Genomic DNA, 16,926 nt, shown 5'->3' with positions numbered 1-16,926 from the left:
CGCGGGCGGGGCCGCTTTGAATCGCGGCGGGCCCGGGGCCGGGCGCGCCATGGCACCCGAGCGGCCCGGGGGCGAGCGGGGCGATGCTGCCAGCGCCAGCGCCGCCACAGCCGCCGGCTCGACGCGCGTCGAGGTCCCCCGGCCCCCCTCCATCGAGGAGTTCACCATCGTGAAGCCCATCAGCCGCGGCGCCTTCGGGAAGGTGTACCTGGGCCGCAAGGCAGGCCGGCTCTATGCCGTGAAGGTGAGGCGCCGCCGGGGTCGCAGCGCTGCTGCCGGGCAGCCCTGTGCGGGAGAGCGGCGTCCCGAGGGAGGCGTGGCCCCGCTACGAGCCCCGGGCCCTCGGGGAGCGGCCGCCGCCGGGGCGCAGCCGGTGCTCGGGCGCGCCGTCCGCACGGCCGTGCCCCGCTCTGAGCCCCGGCACTCCTGGAGGGTTTGCTCAGGGCACCTCTGATAACGACAGCTGCTTTTGTAAGTGCTTTAAATACGGGGAATAACGGCGGAAACCTTGCCAGGCGCCCGAGCGCTGTTGCCTTCTCGCTTGTACAGTTGCCGTGGCTGAGCCCCCTCAGCTGCTGCGCCTGCCGGGGGTAAAGCACTGCCTCTGAGAGAGACGAGAATAAATTGTAAAAAACGTTCTTGCTGAGTAAGTATTTTAAGAAAACTCAACAAAAACCTGTTGCATTTTCTATGTCGTTGCACAAAGGGCTAAAATCTAGGCTTGTTAGTAAGAAGCTTACCAATTATTCGTGCAAACTTGACTTTGTGATTAAAAGGATTATAACAATCTACATAGTACACAAAGAATAGGAAATATAAAAACAGTTATACAAAATAGGCGTCACTCTGCAGAGCTATGTGTCTATGCAGTTTTATTATGAGCATTTTGAGGTTATATAATTTGTGTGCTCTGTTTTGTTTTTCAGGTGATGAAAAAAGCAGACATGATCAACAAAAATATGGTTCACCAGGTGCAGGCAGAGAGGGATGCACTGGCTCTCAGTAAAAGTCCTTTCATTGTGCACTTATACTACTCACTTCAGTCAGCAAACAACATCTATTTAGTGAGTAAAATAATGGCTGTGGCATTTTATGGTAGTCTTGAAAATTGAGCATAAACTGTTGCGATATCTCAAAACATTTTTGTAATGGTATTCCTTAGTCACTTTTACATCTTTCTCAGAATGGTTGAACAAGTAAAGTATTTCCCTTCCTCTGGTGTCTGTGGGCTCTTTCTGCTCATGTTCCCCTCTGTTACAGGAGAAACTTAGAAATTCTAACAACTGCTCTGTCACAGAAATATGTAGAAATCTTAGGGAAAACAAGAAATCATTCTATTCAAGCAGAAGCCAAGTGACTGGAAGATACTCCATGGCTCACTTAAAGCAAATCTACTTATTGCCAGTGCTCAAATTTTGTTACAGTTGTTGACCTACATGACAAGATGATTACTGAGTGGCAAAACTAAATGCTGGTCCACACAGAGCACTGTGGAGCACAGCAGGACTTGTGTATGGGCTTATATACTGCTTCCACATAAGGATTCAGACTGTCTGCAAAGAGTCTGACACAATTTGTGTGGATTGCTGTAAGCACACACTGGGAGCTGCTTGATGAATTTCTGAGACAGGGTTGCTATGTAAAATCCTACAATGCATTTTGAGTGTAAACAAAGGCTTCTTTTTCTGGAGTCTCTGAACTGCCGCATGGAGTAGAGGACTTCGGGGTGAAGGATTTGTAAAGGAGATGCTAGAATCTCTGGATATGTCTCTGTGTGTGTGTACATATATATATATGGAAGAAAAATGTGTATTGGAATGTAAGTACTGGTGAGATTTCCTGACCAAAACACCATAAATGCCTTCTTGACATCAAAGAGTGAATTTCAGAAGCCCTGCTGACTTCTATTTTATTTTGAGTATGACTTGGGCCATCATAATGTGTCTGCATAATTGTCTACTGGTTGTGTGTATTTTTTTCCACTCTTTTTCACGTGTCTTAAATGCACAGTAACTCTCACTGCACTTTTGATAGTTTGTACTTATTTCACAAAGTTCAGGTCTTAATTTAATATTGTGTATAAATTAGAGCAAGATGAAGTATTGAGATACTTTGATTTGTATAGCACAGGTGGTCTTTGGCTGCAGGCCTTGAGTTTCACAGGAATGCTTTGCACTTCATTTTCTGTACTATGGATATATACAATATTAAGCTAAATATAGATTAATATATGAATATAAATATAGGTTAAAATACATAACATTCAATATAGAAATATATAACATTTGTAATATAGAAAATTTTCTGTAGTTAACTCTCAAAAGCTGTAGTCAGCTTTTTAATTAGCTTCTAAAAGTAATCTAGGCAAATAAAATAAGCAAATGATCTACAGAAAGAAAATGCTTCATGTGTGCTGTTACATGGCACTTTAATTATTTTATCTAAGTGAAAAGTATTGTGTCGGAAATGTGGTTGAACAAAGGTACTTCTATCTGCTTCTGCTCTTTGAAACCATATGTTTCTAGCAGTGAAAGTTATTTTATATTTTACTTGCAATTTTGAAATGTGTTTTAAATTTAAAATGCTTGAATGACAGGTGATGGAGTACCTTATTGGTGGAGATGTCAAATCTCTTCTCCATATTTATGGATATTTTGATGAAGAAATGGCTGTTAAGTATATTTCTGAAGCAGCATTGGCTCTTGACTATCTTCATAGGCATGGAATAATCCACAGGTGATTTTTTTTTTCTTACAAATAAGTATTTGGTAGTTTGGGTTTTCTGTGTTTTCACTCTAGCACATAACCATCACCGTTTCCTTGTGGCAGCTTCCACAGGCACTTCATTTGCTGGAGCTCCTGGCAGCTCTTTTTGCACGTGTGCACTGCAGCAATGCCGTGAAACAACGGCTGAAATCAAATCTCTGTGTGTGCTGAGCACACAAGCCCACTCTGCTTTCCCCTGCCAGCTGTGGATTTTCCCAGTCCAGTGCTGGATTAGCAGCTGTGATGGTTCAGGAACGCTCTGGGTACTGCACACATGGGCCTGCCTGTAGGACAGAGGGACACTGGCTACCCTGGTGCTCCCCCCGAGTGAGTTCCTTTTGCATTCAGCAGTGCTACAGAGAGCACACATGAAAACTGCTGCTGGAGGTTTGCTTGTCACCTGTAGGAGCTGCACACGGGTGAATGTTATGATGGTGCTGCTTGTGAAGGACACTTGTTGTGTTGAAGGAGCCTGCTGAAGCACAAAATATGCAGCTGTTGACATGCATGCATGATTTTTACAAAGCCTGAGATGTTTGTGCCATATTTAATGCTAAATATATTTGATTCATTTGATGTGTCCCTCAAACTGGAATATTCTGCTGGCTAAGAGATGTTACTATTAAACAGCTCTGACCAATGTTTTGCATTGAGTGTTTCTGGTCAGTGAACTTTCTTCATGTTGCTCAGTGCTATTTTTGCTGACTTCAGCTGTATTAATATTTTCAGGGATTTGAAGCCAGACAATATGCTCATTTCTAATCAGGGACATATCAAGTTGACAGACTTTGGGCTTTCCAGAGTTACTCTGAACAGAGGTAAGAGTTGTTTCTATCATTTTTGTTGTATTAAAATGTATTTCTGCATCACATTTCCATATTCTTGAATACTTCACATCCCTGTAAAGGGCACCTTTCAATTAAATAAGTGCAAATGTTACAGTAATACCTGATTTCTAGTAGGTCAGTACTGATTAGCTGTGTGCTAATAAGGGGTCTGCTCTTAGCATTGCACTTCAAAAGGTAAAATATTTATTCTTTGGGACAAGGGTTATATGAAATATGATCTAGAGCCCTTTTTTTATAGTGATATGGATTTTGAAGTTTTCTGAAGTCCACTAAAAGATTTCAATGGGTGAATGAATAATTCTGGCTTGTTCCTGTTTCTCTACTTCTGGCCTTCAGTTCATGTCTCTCAGTCCTGTATAAATTAATTTCAAATAAATTAACTGGGACATTCCACATACTATTTTGAAGGATAAGGGGAAGATCAGCTCAGTGCTTTGGCTTATGAACATTCTCTTTTCAAGCAGAAAATACAGCTGAATAGTCATGACTGTCTGGCACAGGCTGCAGATCTTAAGGTGAATAGCCAATTTCTGGTTTGTACCTCCTTAGCCAGATCATCCAAACTTAGGCTGCACAGCACCAGTTCAGGTTTTTTTGAGACAGCTGCTGGAGGGTACATCCTTTTTATATAGTTAAAGGAATGTAGAAATTCAGAGTTGCCTAGTGGAGTTTGATTCATGGTTTTAAGAATATAAAGGAAAATCCTAGGGATTCTGTATTTTTTATGATATACTGCTTTAACTGATGTTTTAATGGGACAGGTTACTGTGTCTAGTTGAACATTATATGAAAGCTCTCAAGCTACTTACTGCTAGTGAGCAAAAAAAAAAAAAAAGTGATCTACAGTTGCATTTTCATCTAGGAAAAATTCTTGTGTAGCTTTTTTGAGATGTCTTTTGGAGTGATGGCAGGTTTGGAATCAAATTGGGTATGCTATTCCACAAGCCATAAGCTGTAACTGCTGCCTAAAAACCAAAGCTGATATCAAATTAGAAAATGTAGTGCTTTTCATGTAGTGTGTTGGAAAAAAAATTTGGCTTCTACAACTTCAGTGTGTATAAATGTATGGATAAGAAAAAACACCTTGTGTTAAGAACGTACAGGTAAGTCTTCAGTTGGGCTTCATTTGTATATTTGTTGAGTATGTAACTAAATTTTTTCTTCACCTTCATTAAACTTAAGTAAATGTCTGCAACTTTGCCTTTGTTAAATATCAAAATGTAAACCTGATCTATTTGATTTTGGATTTTTTTCTTCTGTAGAGATAAATATGATAGATATCCTTACTACCCCATCAATGGCAAAACCAAAACAGGACTACTCACGTACTCCAGGACAATTGTTGTCTCTTATCAGTTCTCTGGGCTTTGTAAGTAAATTTTCACTGTCTTTGAAGTATTTAATTTTAGTTTATTTACTATCTTAAATTCAAAAGTTGCATGAGAAGGCTATTCTTGCATCTCTTCTGCCAGCTGGTAGAATGACTTGTGATTAGAGTTTAGAGTACTTTGAAATTCTTATGTGATTATCTTGGACTTTTGAATTGTTGACTTTTTAATAGGCATGGCCAAGCTCCAATGCAAACATCATAAAGAATGGGTGAAGTTACACTCTGTCCTGGACTGAGAATTTGTTCAGACTCCATTAACTTTTAACTGTGCTTCTTTCTGCTTGTCAGTATACTCCTCCTGTAGGAATGAAAGTGCCAGGGCACAAATCGAGTCCAACGTCTGACAGTCCACATGGAGCAGTTTCTCCTGTACCTGTGGCCCAAAAGGAAAATACCCCTCTTTCAACTAAATTGTTCAAAACACGTGAGTATACCAGGCCTTGTGCTGAGGAATACTCTGGCTGTAAGGTTGTGGTCTTTTAATTTTATGTGAGTAGTTTGGACCCACTTCATAAAAGGTGTGATTCTATTGGTGTCTTGCTCTTCACCATTTCTTCAGGGCTTTACATATGGCACGTTTTCATCTACACTACTTATGTCATCTTCTAAAGTGGTTTTATTTGATTGGATTTTTTCAAATCATGACCCCTGAATTCAGAATTGCCCTTTAACATTTTATGGAAATAGTGTCAGCTCTTGACATACTTTCAGTGGAAATTGTTAAATATAGCAATGTATGCTTTTATTTAAATTGTCTTCTCATGCTGCTTTCACATTTCTAACCTGAAATGAGAAAGAAGGCAACTATGCTGCTAATGTTTGTACTGCTTTTACATTCTTGGCAAGTTCCTAATTCAAAAAATGTGTAAATTGACTATGCAGGAAAGATGACAAGAGAAATTGTTGTCAACATAGCTTTCCTCAGCTTCCTTTGATGTGAAAGCTTAACATAGTATGAAGTCAGTCAGTATATGTTGTCTGTTTGCATCAACATTTGAATTTCTTTTTCTCTTAAGATCTGGATAATTCGCAATTAACTCCTGTGATGCCAGCGAGGAGTTTAACTCCTACTCTGCTTCAGTCAAGAAACAGGTTTGGTGCCTCCAGTGTCAGTAGTCAGTCTCTCACACACCTGTCCAGTGTGGAATCAGAAAAGTGGAGCAGCCCCAGGTGCGGGAAAGGTGTAGAGGTCAGGACTGTTCCATCTTCCCACTCTAAATTAAAATTAGTTTGTACTTGTGTATGCAAATGTCTTCTATTTACTTATTTGCCTCAGTTATTTCAGGTGTTGAGAAACTTTCCTACAGTAGAAGGAGCAGGGGTTGTAATTTGTGTTGAGTAGGATTTTGGATCAAACTGATATAACCTTTTCTTTCAAACAAGTATTAGTCCTTTGCAATATAACAGGAGAAGCAAATGCTACTGAGCCTGCAGCAAAGGAGAGAACCATCACTGGTTTCACTGACCATCACTGGTTTAGCCCTATCCTGCACAGGGTGGGCACTGCTGGGAGCAGTGGCTTTTTGGAAGCTGACCTTGTCCCTATAGCTTTTATTTGCTCAGCATTGTGAGCAAAAGAATTTCTTTGAAAGACAGAACTTGGCAAAACAATAAAATCCACTTCCAACTTCTACTAGCTGTTAAACTGAAAAGTTTAGGGCTTTTATTACTGAAGGGTTTTGTATCAACTAATCTAACACCAATAATTATAGCTGATAATATTTTATCCTATTTAAATGTATTCTACACAAACCTAAAAGAAAATGCTGCTGTGCTATGTAGATCCTTGCCATGATTCCTATTTAGAGCATACAGAACAACTTACATTTAAAACAATTTCTTATTCTGTGTCTATCTGTTTCTTAGGCCTTGGTTTTAGTATTGTGTTATCAAAATATTAGAAATATCAGATTTTCCTTTTGTCATCTCTGAAGTGTAATATACCACAGGGTACTATAATGGAGTTCTTTCCTTTGGGCTGTTTTGCAAACTGAAAACTTCTGTAGCTTAATTTCTTAAAATAAAATCACAAATACAGCATCAATTGCTCTATTTTTTTTATCCTTTGGCATTTAGAAATATGTTATTTTCTATTGTATTATAGTAAGCTTATTTTATGTTCTTAAAAGAAGGCAAATTGCCAAGTTATACCTTATTTGGTTTTGGTTTTTTTTATATTTTGAAGTATGATTTTTAACTACTAGTAGTTAGAATGAGTAAGGCTTGCAAATCTGCATTTCATTATGGAGGCTGTAATGAAGTATTTAAAAATAAACATTTCTATAATGCTGTAATCATATTTTTCTTGATACTCAAAACTTAATTTGCTTTTTTGCAGCAAAGTGAAGATGAACCTCGTTCTACAACATGCAAAACCAGTAACAGTGGGTCAGCTCTCCCTTCAAATGCTATGTTGCCAAATAGCAAAGGTGTTGAAGTTTTCAAGGAGAAAGAACTTGAGTCTGCCATTTCTCCCATTGCCAGCAATGAGTCTGGCAGTAGGCAGAAGCTGGGAAGTGAACATTTGGGTATAACAGATACTCCTGTGAGCACTCTGGATGTGAAAGGCATAGCAAGAAAGTGTATTTCTGAAAATAAGATTTGGAAAGAAAAAGTCTTTGTAAATAAAAGAGAGATGATTTATGAAACAGCGGAGACTTCCAGACTACAACAGTCACTTTCAAGGCAGAATGAACCTGTCAAAGAGGAAGTAATGTTTGAAAAGCCAGGTGTAAAAAGAAGCTTTGAATCAGTTGACACTAGTCCTTGTCAGGAACTTAACTATGTTAAAAAAAGCAATGCAGAATATAAACGTGGCTGTCAGATCTCAGAATTTCCAGGAAACAAAGGGACAGGTTTGACAACAGAAATTCAATCCTTAATGCTTTGTAATGATGGATGCCTATGTGACACCTGTGAAAGCAAGGAAGAAGTGAAGAGTTTTATTAGTAACCAGGAAACAGTAGAAAGATCGCTTACTCCAACTGTAGCTAAAAATCTTATGTGTGATCTGGATGCAGACTGCGGAAAGGATGATGAAAAGGAGTACATGAACTCAAGTTTTTTAGTCACTGATGATGAAAAACCTTTAGATGTCTTCAGTGCAGATTCTGATTTACTTCCTGAAGTGTCTGTTACAGAAAGCCATCTAGAAAAACAGCTTTTAGATTTGGACAGAAGTGTTAAAGATCTCTCCTTTGAGGAACCAAAACCTGAAGGTGCGTTTATAACATCACCAGAGTCCCGAGATGCCTCACAGTATGGAGAGAAGGCACATACAGTCCAGGACTGCAAGCCATTACATCAGAAAAAGGATAATGACCAGAAACACATGGAAGAAACTTACCTTGAGGCAGTATCTTCTCCTTCAGAAAAGATGAAGGAAGCACTGAGTCTCTTAAAAAAAAATGCTGTTGTTTTTCGGAGTTATAATAGTCCAATCAATCTATCCAATATATCTGAGCCATGCAGCATGGCTTCCTTAGATATAATGGATCTTTCACCTGCTTGCAGTGGCTCTTACCCAACAACTCTCACTCCATTACAGAAAGGAAGATCATACCAGGTCTATCAGGTAGGTAAGGATGCAGATAGAAACTTTGTATGTGCATTGGACATTAGGGACCTGAAATCATTTCAGTGGTAAATTTAGGGAAAACTTAAGTAGTTTGAGGTAGTCTGTCAAAATGACCTCTGTTGACAGGGTTTCACTTGCTGCACTTGTGTGGCCAAAATTACAACATCTGTAAGAATTTAGCAGTAGCTTTATGTTTACTGGTTTGCCTTTGGCTCAACATGCATTGACTGTCCATCTCTGAGAAATCTTTGCTGTTAGAGTGAACTGATTAAAAAAAGCCCATGCTGTTTTGTCTCATTCTGCTCCTAGTGCAGTGTCATATTTTCTGTGAGCAGTTATAGGTTTCCTAATGTAATGGGAAGTCTTTGTTTGGTTGGTTTTTTTTTCTGATTTTTTTTTTTTGTTATCCTGTACTGTTCCTAAGATAGTGTGAATGCTGTTCAGTTGCTGGTAACTGCCATTGTACCTGCTACTTCTTTTTTTTTAAATCCTGTTAAAAGTGATGGTGTAATGTATTCTGTCAAGTGCCAGTTACAAGCCTATTACAACGAAGATTGATGTGAACAGTGATAGCTGCTGGATGTGACACTGGAGGAAGAACTTAAGGAAAAGTTTCTCAAAGAGAAGGCATCTTTATGCTTCAAGACTGTTGAGATAAAGCAATGGAAGCACATTTCACACATGCTTTTCAGGGAATGTTTTGTGACTTGTTCTTGGCTTGAACTTAAGTATCAGTTATTACATCTGTGACTAAACCTGGAGATGGAGTTTCTGAGCTGGGTTTGTTTGACATCTGCAGTCCTTGTCCCATCTTTCAGACCCCGTATCAAGGGGACGCTGGCACACCGTACCGGACTCCAAAGAGTGTTCGAAGAGGAGCTGCTCCCGCAGAAGGTGAACGCATCCTGGGGACCCCAGACTACCTGGCACCTGAGCTGCTTTTGACACAGCCTCATGGTAAGGCAAACCAGCCATCTGTCAGTACTTGAAAGGTGGCACCTTTACATTTCTGAGTGTCTGTAGAACTGTAAACCCTTCAAGCAATAAGATTGGGAATTCTTCTAAAATAGCTAGTGCTAAGCTTTTGACATTGTGAGTGGCTGTGTTTGCTTCAGCTGCTCCTTCCATTCCTTTAGTGCTTTCTCATAACCAGAGGTTTTGGTTGCCCACCACCAGGCTTGCTGCCAATCAGCATTGGAAGCTGCTTTGGCAGCCTGAGACTTGTATGTGGCTTAGGAGTAACAACTTGGTCATCCTGAGTGCCCTTAAAGATTCTTTGGGATGGGAAAGGGGGAATTTAGTGAAATTTTAGAGTGAAAGGCTTAAGCTTCCAATTATTTTTAGAATGTCTTCTGTGTTCATTGATAATTAAGTGTTAAGTGAAGCCAGACAATTTTATGAAGTTGCCTTAAAATCAGTTATTTAGTTGAGTGACCTCATGAAACACTGCAGACATCTGACAGGATCTTCTGTATAAGGATGCAGTAATAACCATCAAATTTTTGGAGGTTGGTTTGTTTGTTTTCAAAATACTATACTAAAATAGCACAACTTTGAAGGGCATAATTTTTTGTCTCATTCTGAGGTCCACTGAGATTAACAAAAAGTCTGAAATAGTTTTCTGCTAACTTGCAAGAAGCATTAACAAAAATTAAATGCAATGTATCTCTCTCTAATACAGTTGTTGATGTATAATTGCATTTTATTTCCATCCCAAAAGTACACTACTATTTTCTAGAGCTGCAAGTCTTGGGAACATTATGTGAGAGGGAGACCCTCATTGAGAGATAGTGATTTCTGTTCTGTGGAGCAATAAAATTCTGCTAATATAAATTCACTAAAACTCTGTTAAGAGATTTAACAATTTAACAGTAAAAACTGAAAATACTAAACATAAGTGGTTGTTGTTTTGCACTTCCATTTAGGATTTCTGCATATCTGGCAGATGTTAAAAGTGGATAATATTTTGGAAATGTTGGCAGTGCTACTTAGACAATGTGAAACTTGGTCACAGGATGATTTCTCTGTGGTTACTGCATTTTCAGGACTTCAGTGAAAGCTTGCAGAGTCTGGGGTTTGTGTCAGGAAATTACAAGTCTCCCATTACCTTCAGTGAAGCCAGGGTTTTTGGAACTCCAAATTTTCCCTCACTAAATATTTCACGTGTTGAGATGCTTGTAAATGTAGTTTTAATCCTAAATTAATCATGTTACAAAACTATTTTATTTTTATTTCTAACTTAGATTTAACATTGCCATCTTTCCTTATTGTGGAATACTACCTTAGGGAAAAAAAAATCTTCATTCCTATGCCTTTGGAGAATCATACTTGATATTCAATGTTTGTATTTGTTATGGGGGTTTTTTTGGGCAATAATTGTAATATTTTTACTTCATTGTCTTTTTGTATGCAGGGACTCTGATCTCTGGTGAGTTTTCTATATTCTATGCAGAACTGAAGTGTTCAGCAGAACTGAACAGTCAAAGTATAACCAGATCACAGTTTCTGAGAACATTGTTTGGGTGAACAATGTTTCTGTATAGAAAGACATGTCCAATATGCCTCCACATAAAAATGTGTGATGCTTGCAGAGTAAGGAAACATCATATCAGTGTGACTAAGCTATCAGAAATCATACATGTAAACATGTACTTCAGAAGGAAAGTCAGCATTCTGAAATTGTTTAACAGGAGGTAAAGCCAGAGACACTTTTCTCATTGCTGCCTTTCACTTCATTGCAGTCATTCTGATTTACTTTGCCTATGAGTGAAGAAGGTTCAGGTGCTGAAGATCTGGTGTTACTGCTTCTTGCTTCAAATCCTAGAATATCCCACGTTGGAAGGGACCCACAAGGATCATTGAGTCCAGCTCCTGTCCCTGCCCAGGACAGCCCCAAGAGTCACAGCATGTCCCTGAGAGCACTGTGCAAACGCTTCTTGAACTCTGCCAGGCTTGGTGCTGTGACCACTGCCCTGGGGAGCCTGTTCCAGTGCCCAGCCACCCTCTGGGTGAAAAAGCTTTTCTTAATATCCCACCTTAACCTCCCCAGCAGAGCTTCATGCTGTCCTTGGGTCCTGTTTAGTAGGGATATGGTAAAAGTTAATCTAACTTCAGTTAGACTTTGTGTGGGAAGAATTGCTGCTGAAACCTGGTTATTACATTGTTCAGGTTGTGATCTTATTAGACTTTGACTGGAGCTGGGAGTGTTTTACTGAACATGCAGGTACTCCTAACAAGAGTGGATGTGAACTCACTGCTTTGATGCGCTTAGCTTGGTGGGCACTCTTACCGCTGCTAGGAGCTGCTGAAAGTGTACTCCATACTGGTTAAACACTCTGGTTCAGCACTTCTAAACTTCACAGTAGTCTTTGTGAAATGGCTCAAAACATTCATTCTTAGGCTTTTTTTTTTATATGCCAAAAAAGCCAAGAACAATTAGCTTTATTATCTTTCAAAGTTTTTTTTAAATTTTTTTAACAGCAATTGTGGCATCTGTTCTTTATATGGTGGAGTGGGCATGGCTTGAAGATGCAGGAAGCTTAGGATGCATGCAGTGGTGTCTGGGATTGCTTTGCCTGCTGGTTTCAATGTATATTAATAGGAGAGATTGGCAAAAAAACCTGGAATGTGGAAAACCAGAACTATGTAATAACAAAGCAGCGCTAGGTAGTGACTACATATTGCCCCAGCCAGTTCAGTGTAATGGGAGGTAATGCCAGCTTCATGAGTGCTGGCTCGTTTCTGCAAGCTGTCTTCATTATGTTCATCATAATTTAGACAGACAAAAATGAAGTTCAATAGTCTGAAGTTTTGGAGACTTTGTAAAGAACCGAGAGAAGGGCACAGGTGGCAACATGGAGCACTCATCTCTAGTCATGAGGCATCTATTTCTTATCACAAAACAACCACTTGGAGAAGTTAGCTCCTGTATTCTCTGATGGGAGTTGATAATTAGATTGTTACTAAGAGTCCCCTTGGTTTTATCAGTAAACCCCAGTGTTACCTATAATGGATTAAAGAGCAGAGTGGCCTTAGAAAACCTTTTAATATATTTTTAATCTGCATGAATATTACATACAACTTGTCTCTTCATAATTTTCAAGCAACTTGCAGAATTTAAACACTCTTCAGCTTTTGCTAATCTTTAAGTCTTTGCAAGTATCATTTTTGTAAGTGTAATTATGTGGGTTTATTTTGCCAGGTTCTGCTGTAGACTGGTGGGCCCTTGGAGTTTGTCTGTTTGAGTTTCTAACTGGAATTCCACCTTTTAACGATGAAACACCAACACAGGTCTTCCAAAATATTTTGAAAAGAGGTAATGTGTTTCAGTAATTAGGGTAAGTATGTATTTCCAGTATTTGTTTTATAGTTTGAATTACCAACTCAGCTCTATCTTTGTAGATATTCCCTGGCCTGAGGGTGAAGAAAAGCTGTCTGATAATGCCCAGAATGCAATAGATCTCCTTCTAACAATTGACACTACTAAGAGAGCTGGACTGAAGGGTTAGTATTAAAATTGTTCTTTGCAACCAATTGCAGATTTTTAAGTGGTGATCTCGTCCTCCTGAAATTTAGGCTAATAAACTTCAATGCCTCTCTAGGTTCCATGTATAGTACCACAGCACTTAACAAGTTGTGGTATTTTCTGTATTTCTTGTGAGGTTTTTCCTTTCTGAACAAGGTAGTTCTGGGACTGGATTGTTTTGTTGGTTTTTAATTTTTTTAATTAAACTTCTCTTTTACTTTACTGCTGTTCTGCTATACATTTTTAGTATTGGACATCTGATATACCAAAGTTCTCTCTTATCTAATGGGTATTTGGAATTTTTAACCTAAATTACGTTGGGAACCTTGATTAAAAGTTGATAGTTTGGGAGAGAAGCTTCTTACAACAAACAGTTAATTCAGAGAGAGCAGTTTTTTCTTAGGAATCAGCCTGTCTTTGCTGAATGCATAGGAGAATACAAAGCTGGACAATATATACTGGACAAAGTCTACCTTTTTTTTCCCTTGTAGAAGGGTTTAAATGCTATTGTTAACAGTGACTATGCTTTTGTTTAAAAAAAGGTTGATAATAGAAAGAAATTTAGAGTGAGATATTTTGGAAATAGAGAAAGAAATCTTATGAGAACTGTTCAGGAAATCACTAGAGAAGGAATTTACTATGGTAAGGCTTTCACATAGAGACTAAATGCTAGAAGCTGAAATCAAGCCAAATTAAAATAGAGAAGACATGAGATTATGAATGAAGATTATTATGTCAACAGAGAATTCTGTGGTTTTGATAGTTCCCAAAAGCAATTTGAAGATGTTTTGCCTTCAAGTTATTGTCTTTATTTCTGGATTTATTTCCTGTCAAGAGCAGAATTTTAAAATAGATGAGATAATGGTTTCTTCCTATCTGAGCTTCTTCGAAATTCATTCTTTGTCAAGATTTACAACTCTGTCTGGTCTCTTTGTCCAATTTATAGTCCACTGAAGTGCAGTTGAATGAGTAGTTTTCAGGACAACCATTAAGTTTTTCTTGTACCTAAGTTTCCATCACTGTCATCTTCTCTCCCCTCTCCCAAATTTGTGCTCTTCCTTTTATCACTATAGCATGAAGCCTTTTGTACTGGGAAATCCCAGTTATGTTGTTGTAGTGCTGTGCTTCTCTAAATTCAGTCTTTCTGGGTAAGAGCAGCTTTCAAGCTGCTTTTGGCTCAGTGGAACTGTATGGAATAGGTTCCCTGGATGGGGGTGGCAGCTACTTGCCCTGCCAACAGTTTGATCCTACTAAAGTTGGGGTTAATCAAAGCCCAATTGCAATTTGCACTTTTATGAACTTCTAGAAAAGGAATATAGAGCAAATCTTCTGACAGTTACAGATGAGGGAACAAAGTGACTATGGGGCTTGGACAAAAGGAAGTTTCTAATGCTTATTGAATTTCTGTTTCAGAACTGAAGCATCACCCCCTCTTTCATGGGGTGGACTGGGACAATCTCCAGAACCAAACCATGCCATTTATACCCCAGCCAGATGATGAGACTGACACCTCTTACTTTGATGCTAGAAACAATGCTCAGCACCTGACTGTGTCTGGATTTAGCTTATAGCATCAAGATAAGTGAACATTCTCCATGATTTTGCACACTTACAGGTTGTCTTGTAACCCTAGTTTGGTCTTGACTAAGTTTCCTTGATGAATTTAGTGTGTTTCAAGTTACCAGTCTATTTTTATTATAGCCTTCTTTATTCTAAAGTGAAACTACTGTATGAAACTGGTATCAAGTGCCTTCATGCTACTTGTTATCTCACTGCACCTTACTAAGGGGCCAGAGCATTGTGTTTCTCGGACCTAATCACTCTTGGCAATAATGGGGCTCTTTAATAGTAATTAATTATTCCAGTTAGGAACTGTTGCATTATTTCCCAGCTAAACATAATAGGGAAAGGATATAAAGGAATTGTAATTGTATCTAATTAATAATTTACCTATTGGTGGCTCAGTGTGGTGGCAAGCTGCTTTGGGAGCAGTCCTGTCTGAGCAGTGTGAATAAAGATCCACTGTGCAAAACTGGTCATTTCTATTCAAGGTGGAAAATCGAAAGCTTAACGCAGCACTGCAGTGTCTTGTCGTCTGTTTGTCCTATTCCCAAGAAGGGATGGGAAGATACAACGGTATTCCAAGTTAATTTGGCTACAGGTGGCACGTGAGACTGGCAGGAGTTCCTCTGGTTATTATCCTGTCCTAGAGAAATGGGGCAGGGAGAGGATACTTGGGGCAAGTCTGTGGAACAAATGCTCTGCTTAAGCTGTTGTGTTGTAACCACTTGGGCTGTAGGAAGCTGGACTACCTACATTTTACCTACATTTTAGCAGTCACTGGTTTTATATAGAAAATGCCCAGTGTGTGTGTGTGTGCTCCCTTGTGTCAGATGACAAGTGACAGGTGATTTTTTGTTTTCCAACAAGTAGTATTCATACTGAAGCTGCCAAATATTAAAGACTATAATACATTGTAGGCTAACAGACTGTTCTGTAAACTCACAGCCAGAGCTTGGATTTTGACTAGAATATAAGATATAAGTGTATATTCTGTATAAACCTAAATTAGGGGGAAGTATATTTAAATTTATCTTTAAATGCAATACAAATCTTGTGTCTGCTAGGTTTTAGAGGTTTATTTGTAGATAATTCTGTTTAAATATTCTTCAGTATTTTTCTAGCATATATGTCTCTAACTTAAAGAAGATTTTAATTTTTCAGGTTAATACATGTTAGATAAAGATCATTTGTGCTAGATGGTGTTACCAGCCAAGGGCCACGTGCCAGAAGCCAAGCATTTTGCCAGTGATTTTTGCCAAGTGCCTTTTGGTTTCATGAACTGACTCTTTTTGTAGCAGTAGTGAGTTGTCTCTTCATTACCCTGCTTTGTGCAAGACAAGATTTATTGACGGAATTCTGAGCAAATAGTGCCAGGCTCCCTGCTGTCCCTTCATTGCTGGGAAAGGAATGGGAATGGTGAAGAAAAAGGAAGTTTCCTAGAAAGACCTAAAGAGAGCTGATTTTTAATACCTCAGAATGACCAATCCCAGCTCTTGTTGTGATAACTCAATTTTGTGAAACAGAATCTTGGCAACTTGCAAAACATGCAGTGAATCTCACTCCATTTGCTAAGTTTCAGAGAAGTTCTAAATTGTTCAGTCACACTGCAATTGTTACATGATGGAAAAGGTGCAAGCAAATGAATGCATTACTGAAGTAGTATTCATAGACAACATTCTCTGAAAGTGATGAGAAGTTCTTTAGTCGTTTTCCTGTGTAGAGTTAGAATACATAAACTGGGGTAGTAGGGTGCCTTAATCACTGGTATTTTATGCAATTTATTCTTCCATTTCTAGTAATCTAATTTAAGAAAGCAAATCTTAAAAGAATTAACTATGATTTCATGTCAAAGAAATAAGAAACTGAACACCACAACAGCTCTTTGTCTTCAGTACTTTACAAATGGTTACATCTGCTCCCATTTGGCAGTGTAACACACTGCCATCGAGGTGGAAGAAACTTGTTGCACTGGTATAATCTTCTTTAACCCCTTGAAATGGTTCTTAAACATCTCCAAGGGTCATGTAAGCTTCTGTAGAAATCTTATCCTCAAAGAAAATTGTGGTGTTTCTACTAGTTGATTAATGCAAAAACACAGAATTAATACAAAGCCAGTTGATTAATACAAAAACATAGAATCTGTAGAACAGTAAATTGGCCAATTGACAAATCTGAATGTTTAATATAAAGTTATCACTACACTGCTGTGTGAAATTTAAATTTCACACAATTAGCCCTGAAAATATTGCAATATCCT

General features: G+C 38.8%; 1 protein-coding gene across 1 annotated transcript; it reads left to right on the top strand.

Annotated features, from left to right (window-relative positions):
• The first annotated feature begins 169 nt into the window (after positions 1-169).
• Positions 170-15,070, top strand: MASTL (microtubule associated serine/threonine kinase like). Its single transcript, XM_041408659.1, has 13 exons — positions 170-244; positions 927-1,064; positions 2,597-2,736; positions 3,496-3,584; positions 4,877-4,983; positions 5,293-5,428; positions 6,021-6,193; positions 7,343-8,578; positions 9,400-9,538; positions 10,995-11,009; positions 12,783-12,896; positions 12,983-13,084; positions 14,520-15,070. Exons 2-13 carry the CDS (start codon positions 930-932, stop codon positions 14,675-14,677), a joined length of 2,544 nt encoding a protein of 847 aa, XP_041264593.1. The 5' UTR covers positions 170-244; positions 927-929; the 3' UTR covers positions 14,678-15,070.
• The last annotated feature ends 1,856 nt before the right edge of the window (positions 15,071-16,926 follow it).

Source organism: Onychostruthus taczanowskii, unplaced genomic scaffold (genome assembly GCF_017590055.1).
Source record: "Onychostruthus taczanowskii isolate IOZ18803 unplaced genomic scaffold, ASM1759005v1 scaffold3, whole genome shotgun sequence".
Classification (NCBI taxonomy): Eukaryota; Metazoa; Chordata; class Aves; order Passeriformes; family Passeridae; genus Onychostruthus; species Onychostruthus taczanowskii.
The sequence above is the reverse complement of the archived record's forward strand: the minus strand, read 5'-3'. Positions and strand labels throughout refer to the sequence as shown.

What these genes read in the sequence shown, in the direction of transcription:
- MASTL (XM_041408659.1), top strand. Translation starts at nt 930, where the DNA reads ATGAAAAAAGCAGACATGATCAACAAAAATATGGTTCACCAGGTGCAG. An exon ending in AGGCATGGAATAATCCACAG is followed by an intron (nt 2,737 to 3,495) that starts GTGATTTTTTTT and finishes TAATATTTTCAG; the next exon opens with GGATTTGAAGCCAGACAATA. An exon ending in CCAAAATATTTTGAAAAGAG is followed by an intron (nt 12,897 to 12,982) that starts GTAATGTGTTTC and finishes CTATCTTTGTAG; the next exon opens with ATATTCCCTGGCCTGAGGGT.